We start from the raw sequence: 14,323 nt of genomic DNA, 5'->3' as shown, positions 1-14,323 counted from the left end.
TCTTCTTAGATGATGATTTGACTGTTGAGAGCAGCTCAGTAACTCAATATGCTGGGGGGGGGGGTTGCCCGATGTCACCCATCTCAAAATGAAATATTCATCTTAATATTAAGCTCTTTTTTTCTGAAAACAAAATGAATGACTAGCCTTGATTTCTTTCATTTATTTTTCATGTTCCTCCTTTGTGTAGGATCATCCTTCAAACAGGATGATGTGTGACGGATGCAACTTAATGGCTCATATAGAAGCATGGCCTCAATATAATATTTCTTTTTATTGAAGTATGAGCACTGTGAAAAATAATTCTCTCACAGTCTTTCTTCATTGTGGGCGATGCACAAATGTACACAATGAATGTGGTAACTGTTTGTTGGACACATGTACTTAGAACAAGCCAAACTTTTGTTTCCTGCTGTGGATCAGGTCCGAGACGCTCACACTCCTAAACAGACTGCAGATGTATGAGCATCTCTTCTCTCTCACTGAAACACGTTTCTGCTTTCTTTGAGGAATGTTGCGTGGAGCGTGAAATAATTTCATAAAGCTTGAGGGAAGAGGTGTGTTCGACTCATAACTATTTCACATCTGAAATGAAATGCACTCTCAACCATAGCTTTTTTTTTTTTATGCCATCTGTTGTTTAGATGCCAAAATGTAGAAATCTGCATATCTCAGAACTAATGAGAAAGTAATGAGCCGTCCCAAAAAGTCCATGAATGTGAGCTGTGACATTATGTGGAAGCAAATGATCGTGCATGCAGTGGCTCGTCTATGTTTTGTTTCCCATTACATAAATGCCTTTTTTAATGAATGCAGATACATTCTTTGGTAAGTCAACTTGAAAATCACCTCCACCTGATTATTGCGCTGCACAACTTTTTTCTCTCACATATATAGAGAAACCTGTCAGATGCACAGATCTCTACAGACGGTGCTGTGCATATATTGAGTTTACAGCTCAGCAGGGCTAGAGACAATATTTAAAATTCCATTGCTATGCTATGGAGTTTAGGCCTTAAGAAGTAGGTGTAGTGTTTTGAGGTTTTGGAAAGTTTTCCCATCCTTGTTCCTGTGACGATAAGAAGATTAATAGCACCGTCATTTGTGCATTTATTTTTTCAGCAGCCAGTTAGCATAGTTTTGCACAATCCCTGGAAGCAGGGTGTAACAAAAGCGAGTGAGTTTAGAATGCCCAATGTTATTTTGGCATTGAGGTTAGCCTCACTTAATCCTTGTAAAGACTCAAAATTGTCATTAGAATATATTTGTATATTTTGTATTTAGGCATTTATATATTTAGCCAAGCTGTATCTTGGACTTTTTTCATTTGTCACTACTGCAATGCTTCACACGAACCAGAAAAGGTGCATGTTTTAACGTAAGCTGCTATTTCCCCCGCAGACGGACTGCTCCAGCGACAGCGAGAGCGAGGACAACTTCATAGTCGTCCCTCCGAGGGATCACCTGGGTCTGGCCATCTTCTCCATGCTCTGCTGTTTCTGGCCTCTGGGGATTGCAGCATTTTATTTCTCACAAGGGGTAAGCACAAACAAATATGTAGGAAGAAACTGGTATAACTTGTTGGTGGATGACTGAAACTTTTCTCTTTTTATACCCAATCATTTTACTAAAACTACTCCTTCAGACAAACTATAGCTTTTCCAATCTTTTTTTAATCCCTTGCCCAATCCTTACTAGATTTGTTGCTGGCATTAATCCAGAGTAAGATAAAGTTATGATTATGAGATTAATTTCTATCACTCATCACCAAGATGTTAACAGCTGTGATACACTAAAAACAACTGACTCTCTTACTGACAGTACAAGGTTAGCTTTTACTGAGCTATCCATCAGTAACTGGAGGCCAAACTACTTGATACTGTGCAAACAGGTTGACATCTGCCTTTAGCAAGAGTACATAAATCACACTCAAGGCCCTGTCTGAGAGTTGGCCTTTGAACTAGTGATGGATTCAAGATGAAACATGAACCAAGTTACAGGTGTGTAGCTGTGTTAAAGGTAATGAGCTACTAGATATGCTGCGGGAGTTTGTGAGAATGAATGAAAAAGCACAAAAAAATAAATTTTAGTCCTTGAAATTTTTTTTAATTCTTTGATATATCTTAGCTTCTTGCCTAGGGTCTACATGTAAAAAATGGGTAGAATTCATTAAAAAAATAAAACTTTACTGTTGAAACATTAGATCTTGTCTCCAGATCTTGTCTCCTGTCTCTTAATGCATTTCAGATAATATATGGGACATTTACGAAAGGAAGGCTCAAATAATATTGCCTTGCCAATAATGCTTTTCTTTGATGTAAATATTATTGATTGTAGATAAAAGAATGTGCTTCTGAAGATTGCTTTAGACAGCAATCTGGCAAGGTAGAACTAAACTGTAATTTGAAGCTTTCTTAAGTTTTCCTTTCACTGAAGACATCAGCAAACTGCACTCTCACTTCACTTCACTCTTTTATTTCTGTAGGAAGCAACTCGGATGATGTTGTGTCAATCAAACAAAGAGAAAAGTGATTGCTTCCCGTCTTGCCATAAATCAATTTGGCCTTTCTTCTATACAAAGACAACATGAAAAAACATAGCTTGTTAAAAGGCCATTAATAGAACATGCACAAATACATGGTGCATGTTCAAAAGCGCATGTAAATAAACACTTGCTCAAGACAGACAAGCTTTTCTTGATACATTTTTCCACCTTTGACTATGAATTATTATCGGCGGCGCACACATATAGCTGTCTCATCTGTGGGCGAGAGAAGTCCGAGGTAGATTAAGACAGTCAGTGAATTATCTTGTTAGGAGCTAATTTGATTCTTCCTGCGTAATTATGTGGAAGTAATGGCTCTGTTTAGGGATGGATGGCTTTTCTGCCAATTTTCTTTCTTTAGAAGGTGCTGTCCAAGATCTGTCAGAAGAATATATGGTGGGAGTATGGGATCGCTTCATTTTATAGCTCAATAACCCACTTCACTGGTCTTCATTTTTATTAGATCGTTGAGGGAGCACCGTAACTAAATCAATTTATTCTGTAGGAGTTGGCATGAGGATATTGTGGGCTTAAGTTTTTAGCAGAACATGGTCTTTAGTCTCTGTGAACCTTCATGCATCTGCACAGTTTGCACCGATAAAGTACATCAGGCTACTTATTTGGTCGTTCCAAACACATCATCAGATAAAAAAGGAAAACGTACAGTGCTCACATTATCCATATCCACTTCTTTATTTGCCAGTGTGTACGTTCATTTCAATTTCAGTACCAGCTGCTGTAGAAATAGGAGCAACACTGTAATAATTTTGTCAGATACCTAATTTTAATCTTAATCTCAGTCCTGTGTCCTGTGTGTTATTTTGGTTTTAACATTCTTCAAAGCTACATCTTGACTAAATTTGGACATTTTAGTCTTATTTAAGTTTTTTGCATTACTATGAATGACGCCCGGCTCTGAGCCCCCCAGCTGGCCTTGTCACCCATTTCAAATAGGAAAAGACTCAACTCCAACTCCATTTTTTAAAAGTACTGACTATGTTCCAGCCTTTTTAATCACCATTACTGTGTATTGGTTTATTGTTCATGACATTCACATCTTCTCATCATCCTTTCATCTTCATCAGTAATGAATACAGGTTTTGTTAATGAAATTGTTGCTAATTTAGAGACTGATACAAGCAGTTTTTCAGCTGCTTGTAATTGTGGTATAAATAAAATGGTAGTCCACTATCTAGATTTTGTTAAGACCTATAACAATTATTCCTAGGAAGGGCATTTGCCAGGTATATTAAGGTATCATGCTAATCTGTAGATTCAATCTAATTAATTCACTGTTTCCGTCACAATTGCTCTCTGCCTTTGTATTTAATATGGGCTCATAGATTATAGGATTACACAAGGGCAGCGAGTGAATGGAGAGAAGTCCAGAAATGACTGCACATCAGCTTTGTCACTTACTTTGAAGACATTTACAAACAAACAGGTTAGTGACTGTAATGGAATCCATGGACAGCAGATCAATAGAGTTTTTGTCTGACTGGAAGGTCATGCGTAGTCAAACAGAGAGCTGCTGCATGGCCTCGCAAAGTGAGAAACTGAGTGAAGGCATGAACTCACACACCCACACACTCACAGAAAGTGACATGAATTCATCTGCTGCCTTAAATTACTGGTGTTCCATTTACTGTGGAAGGTTTTAATGCGCTCTAATTTTAGGATTCAGTCTCAACTGCCAATATGCAAATAGATAATGACGAAAATGCCATGAGTATCTGGTGAGAACTAGCTCAGAGCATTTGATTGGCAAGTGTTTCAATGATGGTCACTAACAGGGTGATTGTTTTGTTTTGATATGCAAAAAAAATATTTCTCTCAGTCCTGAGACATCTGTGCTGGAAAGTGCATCACTGTAGTGATTTATTTCCTGATTATGCACATAAGACTCCCCTGAAGTCTTACAGCACACAAGTCATCATAATAGATGAAATTGAATGAACTAATTATTGTGAAACTGTTTGTGTATTTGCATATTTGTCTGCATGGGGTTGTCAAGAGAGAGGGAGAAAGAAATTGAGATATTTTGGAGCTGAGCCGACTTTAAAGTGTACCTTGCGTTAAAAGTCTCAAGCTATTCAGCGACGTCTGAGATGTTATCTTTTTTTCCTTGACACCACATTTCAATCATTTCGTCAAGGTGGTAGAGATAAAGTCTTCATGCTTCAAACCATTTTCCTTAAAAGGAGATTCAAGGAAATTTTTTCACATTTTCAATGCAGTGCTTCGTACACAGAAGGGAATTGTGGATAAACAGAAATTTTACATTTTACTCTATAGACCTCACCTCTGTTGTGTCTGAGTTTATTGGTTAAGGTCACAAATCAGTGAAAATCAATGAAAACAATATACAGTAGAAAACGAAAGAAATGCAAAAACAAACATCCAAACCTCCCGCTAGTGATAGAGAATACTGTCCTCTGTTATATTCTGGGTTTTTTTTTAACTCCTTTAGATTTTGCTCTTCCTAGACACTTAGTCAGGAGATGTAATGCTGTGCTTCCTCCAAAGGAGACTCTACTGAACTTTTTTTTGTTTTGAATAAGTACAGTATTGGATTGGAGCATTTGTGAATTCTTCTGACCCCCTGAGATGATCGTATGAGGAGTCTTTCTGTCTCTGTAATGCTCACCTGCCTCTTATTTTAGTGTTCCATTACTCAACAGGATTACTGAAAATATTATTTACAAATTTGTAACACCTTTTTCTTTTTCCGATATATTAATCTTTTACTTTATGATCCAATTCATGCTTGAGGTCTTCACAGAGATGGGTTGCACCTGCAGCAGGCTCTTTGATTGGAGGATTGCACTTTTATTTTTCTGTAGATAAAGATGCTGTGAGATGGAACGTTAGCTACTACGTGAACAAACAGTTTTCATGTCTGCATGGGTTCTCTCTTGATTCTCTGGCTTCCTCCCACCTCTTCCGTGTGGTTCTGCAATGCACTAGCAATGTGCCTGTAGTGTTTCCCGGCTTCATGCCCTTGAGTTCCAGCAATTCCTGTGACCCGCGAAAGTGGAGGAAGCAGTACGAAAAAGGAATCAATGAGTTTATAGCCTGGTATCATCGTAGTATTGTTAATCGACAGAAGTGTTGCCTGCTTGGCATTATGTAGCTGCGCTACATTGTGTTGATAAGGTCTGGAAATCCAAGAGTCAATGATCCTCTAAGGCTTAAGATGTTATCAATGCTACAACGTTACTCATCAAGGGCTGCCCATGGCAATGAGATAATTAAAGAGATGCCACATCTGATGTTCCACCTCTGAATTTCACTTTCATCTTGCAAACTACTATGTTTTTACGAAACATACTCATTTTAGTGAACCATTACCTGTGCATTGGGCACATTGCTATTTTGAATAATTGCATTATATTAATGACATGGACATACATGTCTGTGCATGACATCTGTTTCTACTGACATTTGCTGGCTTTCAAATTGTTGAATTTCAAAAGATGATGCATGAACCTATCTCATCTGCAGCTATCTCATCACTGCAAATATGATTCTTCTCCTTTTTGTAAATGTATTCAGAGACAGTCTTTCAAAGATATTTTGTTCTGATTTAATCAGTGACGGTCACATGAGAAGGACACATCCTGCAGACACTGGACTGCTATGGATGAACTGCTAAATATCTCTTATGTCCGTCTGGAGTACATCTCAGGCCTTAATGAACTCATTTGCTGGGAAACTAGAGACAGAAAGATCAACAGTCCCATAATTGTACATTCTTTGAGAGCCACGGTTTGGAAATAGAAAGAGAATTATGCATAATACCATATTTTTTATTATCACTCTAGGAGTAATCAATGGATAAACAGACAGCTGTAACTATTAAATATTAATAGAAACCATCCATACACAGCATAAGCAAAACACAAATGTAAAAGAAGTTGACAGGTATCCTTTGTGTCCACTGCTTCTTCTCCCATGCATTATAATTTGTTCCATCTGGGGGCATTCATTGTTATAATATGTTTAAATAATAGTTTGAGTAAAATTTTTGATGTTATTTTTAGTTCTAAACTTGGCTCATCTTAAACTTGGATCATAGATGTGGAGTATGTGTTCCGTAAAGGAGGTTCAGACTACAATGTTTTCTCTATTTACCTCGTGCTCTCCTACAATACAGTCCTACAGGTATTTGTTGAACCAAGGCCCAAGGTACCTGAATCAGCAGCCTTCTCTCTTGGAGGAGAAGCAATGGCTGAAGTCAAATGTCATCCCTTCATTCTGCTGCGATGAAGGTTAAACATCCCGAAGGACTTTTATATTGTAACCTTGTCTGCTTGCAGCTAAGCCCTCTCCCATACCAGCTTTTCACATTCAGTAACATCCCTCATCAACTTGATTGTCTTTAGAACCAATTCAATGAATTGATCAAAGTAATTTCACACTCACACACTACATTACTAGCTGCACATAGTGAACACAATGCCTTTCAATATACCGATGATACAATGAATTGTAGCTGTTAACCAGTAGCATGCTCAAACCTTTGCACAGCTGGCTACAAGCAAATGAATCAATAAACATTGGACAGCATTTGGAATAACTCAGAGAAAAACATATTATAAGAGATTAATAGACAACAACAGAGATGAAACATTTAAGAGCTAAGAGCCATACGGGGTTTAAACAATGTCAGTGTTGCACTTATAGTAGGACACTTTATATGAGTGTGTCTTGGTGCTTCAGCCATGACCTTCACTCACCTCTATAAATGAAAACAACAAATCAGAACAGGCATCCCTCATCCCTGAGCATCCTTAGCAGTTCATTAATATGATACAATCTTTCACACATACTTCTAAGTCAATTACTGTGCGATTTTTCACACATGCTGCTACATTCTGTAGCTATTCTGTCCTGTCCCTTTGCACCCAAGTAAAGGTGATGCTGGAATAGATTGGGGAACAAAAAAATTGTAGTGTGACATTGAGATTATAAAGTGTATCGAGTCTAGACATCTGTCTAAAAGTCAGCATGCTTCCTCTCTTCTCTGCAGCACCTTCTGCATTGCAGAGTTAGTGCTAGCTGTCAGATCTGTTTTATGATCAAGAGATTAAACCACATCATAGAGCCTAAATTGCCCACAATCATCACTAATGCACAGTAGTACAGCTGTCACCTTAATAAATCTCTCCAGCTCTTTTGATCCTGATGCCTCTGAATGGTTTTGTGGGATATTCAGTTCTGCATAAAAAGCAGATCCACAAATAGTTGTGTTGTTATCCTCATTAAGAGCAAAGTAAGGTTTAGGATATAGGAATATGATCCATCAGTCTGTCCATTGTCGATTATAACATAACTTTTTGGATCATAACTCAAAAACTGTTAAATATTTTTCATTACATTTTCTGGATGCAGTGACTTAAGTTGTGCTAAAATGTATTTTCAAGATTTTCAAGACTCATCTCAAAAAAAAAAAATCCGAGGACTGATTATTGTGGTTTTTCATAAAATGTTCTACATAGAAATCAAGTCCTGAAGGGGTGTCTTTTGTAAATTTAAGAATTTAAACTGTTTTTACTCTTGGCAGTTTCCACGGTAACAAATTGAATTGAGACTCATTCTGTTGGTGAGTCTTGCCTCAGGGGGCCCAAATCAAAAATTCTTCAGTATATTTCCACAAGGATTTATTTTCACACCTTAATGTTGACCATTTTATTTTAGAGTTCAACAAACATAATGAATTGAGATTCTGTTGTGCTTTATTTTAACAAATATGGTTCAAATGATGGAGCTTCGTGCATTTAACTTTAAGTTTTTATATAACAGTCCCAACAATACTGCTTTCATTCTGTATTATGTATTGGCTCAGTGTTCAAAGGCTACCATTCTTTAGGCCGACTGGTTTACGCAGCACCTCAGAGGATCTATTCGAGCTTATGATGGGTTATAAATATGTGCTATGCCATTAGATACAAGCCTTTTGGGTTCTGCTAATGAAGATTTACTAATTCATTCATTTTCTTGAAGATGAGGCAATCAACAATCATCTAGTCTTCAGCCATCTATCCAAATTTGAGTCACATGTTTATGCTGGAGCCTATCATGTCTGACATCAGATGAGAAGTAGGGTACACCCTGGACTAGTTACCAATTTATCACAAGGCCACTTAAACTCACAGTTATACCCACGGACATTTTTAAAAAACCACCTCTCCTAAGTGGCATGTTTTTTGTAGTGGTGGGGAAGCCAGAGAACCCACGCAGACACAAACAGAAAAACACTGGGAGGAATCAAAACAAGGACCTTCTTTCTGTGAGACAATATTGCTACCCACTGCACTGCCACTGATGGAGTTCGTTGTATAGAAATAATAGCTAAAGCAATTGCAAAACATGCAGCACAGGAATGGTGGCTCATGAAGAACTAGCTTTCCCGAATATATAGAAAGTAATATTTATAGCTTGATTTGCATATTTTTGGTTCTCTTGAGTCTTGAAGAGTGTTTTATAATAATTTAATCTCTCTAGCACTTTGTTGAGTGTCTCTTTTCAATTAATGAGAAATCATGATTAATCTGTTGCTCCAGTGTGTCATTTATCATTCAACGCTAGCAGCTGATACAAGCACAACCTTCAGTCCCTGACATTTTCCCAGTGCCATTTTTACTCCTCAATGCCATGCGTGATGAGCTCTCCTGGGTTTGTGGAGTCAATCAGTCAATGGGACCATCCTCCAACTCTGTTTTTATTTTTTTCAAAATACACGACAGCTTTTCCAATTATAGTTCTGAAAAATAGGCCATTTTTTCTCTGGTGGTTTCTCAAAATGTGCCTGATTTTCTTCTTCTTCTTTCCTCTTTCCTTTTTTCCAGACCACCAAGGCGGTGAACAAAGGTGACTTCCCACTGGCCAATATCGCCTCCCGACGGGCTTTATTCCTCGCTGCCCTCTCTATCACTATAGGCACTGGTGTGTACGTTGGGGTAGTGGTAGCTCTCATTGCTTACCTCTCTAAACCAGGGCACATATAGCAGCCGGAGCTTCCCTCTTCCTGCCTTGTGGGAGCCCAGGAGGAGAGCAGCTCCCCCTGGGGAATGACATTTCTCCTGGAGACTTCGAGAAAAGTTATTTGGGGGATGTACAGTTTTTTCCTCCACCTTCCTTTCTTTTAAGCTTTCTCTCCCAACAGGCCCTCTGTCAGCTGAGTGACTGGAGAGAGGTCAAGCTGGAGGGTGAGAACAGAGGGAATTGGGCACTGTTCTTTTTGTCGATGCTAAGAGAGTTTGAGTAATGGATGCATTCTATCTTGGAGTCCAGTTGTCAATCTTGACTTAAACCCCTGCTGGCTTCTACCTTCAATGTCCAGATTTTTAATTTCCTGACAAACATCAAGAAGAAACAACTGAGATTATAATGTATTGGATATAAGATATGATTTAAGAGCAAAGACTGGAGAGGATTAGAAATCAACACAAAAATCTTCTTTAACAAACCATATGTTGTTATTCGAGCTGTAGCTGAAACTGCGGTCTCTCTGTGGAGCTGTCTCCTGTCATTGCAGTTTGCCACCCATGACTGTCTTCAAAAGGCCATGAGCCTTCCTCATCAACTCCAAATACCACAACAGAAGATGAAATTCGTTTCTGGATAAACTTCAGAAAGAAAATACAGAACTACTGAAACACAACGGAGAATAAAGCTCTGAGAAGAAAGTTACCAGATATGATCACAGGCCATTTCTTTCTCATTGAACTATCTGCATTGGCATGAATTGTAAGAGTCTGAATGGAGCCTCAGGCTTGTGTTTTATCTCAGAGCAGGTGTCCACCCATCAAAGATGTGCCCTGAAATCTGCTAAATCTGTTCATGCAAGATAGGGGTATGCTTAGGTCCATGCAAATGTTCTTTATTTTCCAGTCTGTATTTGTGTCCCCCGCTGTCTAAAGCTACCTTGAATTATTTCACTTTAAAGAATGTTCATTATAGCCTTTGAAGTAAAGAACGGAAGTGCAGAAGCACAGATGGTCTGACATTCAGGGGAAATCTGTATACAATGACTCCCCAAAGACAAATGCTGCCAGTGGAAAACAATACGAAATTAAACATCCTTCTTTAAAAATGTGCAACAATAGGTAAAAAAAAAAGTCATAATTCAGGCTGATAATGTCATTAATATGCAGACATCGCTTCTCCTTCAGGGCCGCTCATATAAACAAAGTGTCACAGTCGGAAAGCTTTGACTTCAGCTGTGATCATTTTTTCCTTGCATGACTAGCGATGCTAGTGGTGTGCTACTACGCATGTTTGATTGGATTTACAACATGTTTTCAACACACTTATCTGAATCCAGCTATTAAAATGATGATAAACCTTTGAGATATTTGAATTTGTTCCTCCAGAATTTCACGATTAATCACTGAAGTTTGAAACACATACTTAAGAGAAAACAACACTGATTCTATTTGTATGAAGGGCTTATTTACTTTTGTTAGCATTTTATATGGTAGACAGGTAGACACTATTTAAAGCTGTAAAGCCTCAAGAGATGACATGAAACACATTTCTCTGCACAGGTCCTACATTAGTCATACCTGACATTTACAGTATACAATTAGCTCCCTGTAATGACTTTTTTCTGAGGAGGTGTGTGCTCTCTGGAGCATAGCCCTAAAATAGCACAACCACATTAATTTCACTAATAAGCCACTTTTGCTGTCACTGGTTGTTGTGGAACTCTGCAAGTTAACAATACATTTAGACATCCTTGGCTCAGTGAGCATTTTAGAACAAACATGCAAGTCAGTTCTCTCCTGTGAATGAAGATACTTTCCAGTGTCCTTTGTTCAAAAAATATGTTTATTTTTGCTGCCTCTATAAGCAGAATTTATATTCGGAATCATTTCAAGTTGTTTGTCAGGTGATTTATCTCATTCATTACCTGATCCCCTGAATAGCTGGTCATTAAACTGTGTCTGTTTTGCCTTATAACCTCTGACCCTTTTTTTACAAAGAGGTAATTAATGAGCTACTGATCTCACAACAGTTTGCGCACTCATCATCATCATAATCATCACCATCATCATCATCATCATCATCATCATCATCATCATCATCATCACTGTAACTATACCTAAAGACTCTCTGTTTGTTTTCATCTCTTGGAGAGCATTTTATTGCTGATAATGATGAACATGCTTTGTGTTTTGTAGTGTACCATTCAAATGATGTGTTTCTGGCTTTTTCGGCAATCTGATATTGTGCAATGTGTTACAGCAGTATGTGGGTTTCATTGCTGTTGATGTTTTCTTCTCATCGTGATGAGGTGATGTACACATCCAAGCAACAAAGACATTTACTGAATGCATTCCTCTATGCCAGGGTGAATCCGCCCACATGTCGTGCTCTCAAGCCGATTTAAAGAAAATAGCATTTTTTAAATTTAATTTATGATCTGGGATTTTTTTTCTTATTTTCTGTAAAGGCAACATGTACATATTACAAATAAAGAAATGTTAAAAATGTAATGAAAAATAAACAGTTAAGGAAGAATAGCCTTTCTGAAAAGCTAAATTTCTTCTTGGATGTTGCTTATATAAAGTGACAAGTTGTAGTCGGAGTTACATCCTAAAAACTCCACAACCCAAGGAACGGGCTGAGTGATTGTGATGCTCGCATTGTCCTTAAAGCGAAAGCAAACACAGCCTGAGTCATGGGATGTAGGTGGTTTTGCCAGAGAGAGATGGAGCATCAGCTTGGTAATTTGTAGCTGCAGTGCTCTCATAGCTGCGTTCAGGACAGAAAACATTTCTTTGTGCTGTCATCGCCATGGTTATTGGTCTTGAACACAGAGTGAAGCACAGGTGTGAGGCAGGTCACAGGGACACAGCATTATGTTCACAGTCACCAAACACTGCAGTATTCACATTTTTGTAATGTTCTCAGGTAGGTATGGTATTATATCACAGCAGCCTTATAAAATGCTTCTTCACTAATTCAACAACATTATTTTTAATGGACTGAACTGAATAAACTTCTTCAGCTGTTTATATACTGTAGTAAGATGATAGTTTCAATTATTCAAATTCTAAATAAAACTAAGTTGCTTATAAACAATTTTTGACCTATTATGCATTTTATCTAATGTTTCAAAATGTTAAATTACTTTTTTAAATTTGTACTTAATTTATACTAATTTGCTTTTTACTTAACAGTTTGTTGGGTTTTGTAATTGATACTATTTCAACTGCTTATTTGCTACTTTTAATCATTTCTCTAATTATTTCAAAACTGTAGCAACTTCTTGTTTTTACCTAATCCACTTAAAACCATTCATTTAATTAGCAAGTTATATAATATAACTTACTAATATAATTAGTAAGTTATATAATATAACTTATAATATAATATAAGTTATATAATATAGACTCATTTCATGTAGTATTAGTTACTTGTATTATGAATACAAGTAACATTTTACACATTTCAGGACTTTAATTTAATACTTCTACCCCTTGTCCATTGTTTGATTATTATTCTTATTATTACTCTGAGCTAACCCTGTTTGTGTTTCATCCATGCCTAGCCTACTTTCAGCAAACTGTGTCAGGAGGTATACTTCATTACTTCAAGCTGATAACCATAGTCCTGTTTTATTCATTAGAACCACAGCCTGTTTACTTCATTTACTAACTTTTTATAGTTCATCATGTATTGTTTTCTCAGAACTCTAATCAGGGAGATTTTGCAATCACCTATGAAAAATGTAAATGAAGCTATAAAACTCCACTGACTTTGATTTGTATAATATGCAAGATATTTTCAAAAGGGTTATTTACAGGTAGTTATTTATTAGGTTTTATCAATTCATGTCCGAAAGTGTCAAGGTTAGAATCTTGCCCTGCATATCTGTGTGTCTTACCTCTGGGTTCAGAAACATACATCGCATGTTAACTCCAAGGTTCCATGGTTGTGAATACTGCAACTACTTCATAAAAGTTGTTTTTAGCCATATAACTGTACAGCTATTGAGCTATCACAGCTAATTTAACGTAGCTATTAAGTGAAATAATGTGTTTCAACTGTTTCCACATCATTTTAAATATTTCATGCATTTCTACAGCTACTGTATATTTGAAGCATTCATCTGTTACCTCCGGCTTAACGGGTTTTGCACGGTTGCAGTTTTCATGCACCCTCAATCATCACACATCTGAGACTGATGCGCAGTTTACTCAGTCATGTAAAACTACTTAAAAGTGTAATTACATTCATTTGTAATTCTGGATTTTCATTTTTTCCCTTTACGAAAATGAGTACATATTTGTTTTTTTTGGTTTTTTAAACAAAATTATAGTCTCTATTTTTTAGCTAATTGGATTTGAGGCAACCAGTGAAATAGTGACAGACAGCGAAATAACAAAATTACCCTTGTAGATATAAGAATCCCTTCACACTACCTCATTCTCCCTGTCATTCTGAGGTATTACAGGTCTAACATGGAGGTACTGTGCCGGTGCACAGCACCAGCTGGGGAAGAGTCTTATTACCAGAGTGTGTAAGAGGTGAGTCTTTTTCAACTGAAAATACTGCAGCAAAACAGACTGAGATGCTTGTGTAGTCAACAGGGATGGAGAATACTCAAAATGAAACAAACCAACAAGCATGCTCCACTTTTTTTCAACAGGATAAACAGGCGATGCTCAACTGATATTCACAGGCAGATTGAATTAATAAGCATCAGAGATCAAAAGAATACTGTTGTGTTTCACTGAGTTTGTCTGAGCAAATATAAAGTCAGGA

At 37.3% G+C, this 14,323-nt stretch overlaps 1 protein-coding gene across 2 annotated transcripts in view; it reads left to right on the top strand.

The window, feature by feature from the left end:
* syndig1l (synapse differentiation inducing 1-like) overlaps window positions 1-14,323 on the top strand; it is a 43,646-nt gene that overhangs the window by 19,084 nt on the left and 10,239 nt on the right. The window contains exons 2-3 of one of the 2 annotated variants that reach the window (XM_068342942.1): window positions 1,402-1,539; window positions 9,397-11,990. In XM_068342942.1, coding sequence (XP_068199043.1) covers window positions 1,402-1,539; window positions 9,397-9,555 — 297 coding nt within the window. In that variant the 3' untranslated portion in view covers window positions 9,556-11,990. Of the gene's footprint in view, window positions 1-1,401; window positions 1,540-9,396; window positions 11,991-14,323 lie in introns of those variants that run through there. The other variant, XM_068342943.1, reaches the window with a different exon arrangement.

The sequence above is a fragment of the Antennarius striatus genome, chromosome 19, assembly GCF_040054535.1.
Source record: "Antennarius striatus isolate MH-2024 chromosome 19, ASM4005453v1, whole genome shotgun sequence".
NCBI classification, from domain to species: Eukaryota; Metazoa; Chordata; class Actinopteri; order Lophiiformes; family Antennariidae; genus Antennarius; species Antennarius striatus.
This window is presented reverse-complemented; position numbering and strand designations above follow the sequence as displayed.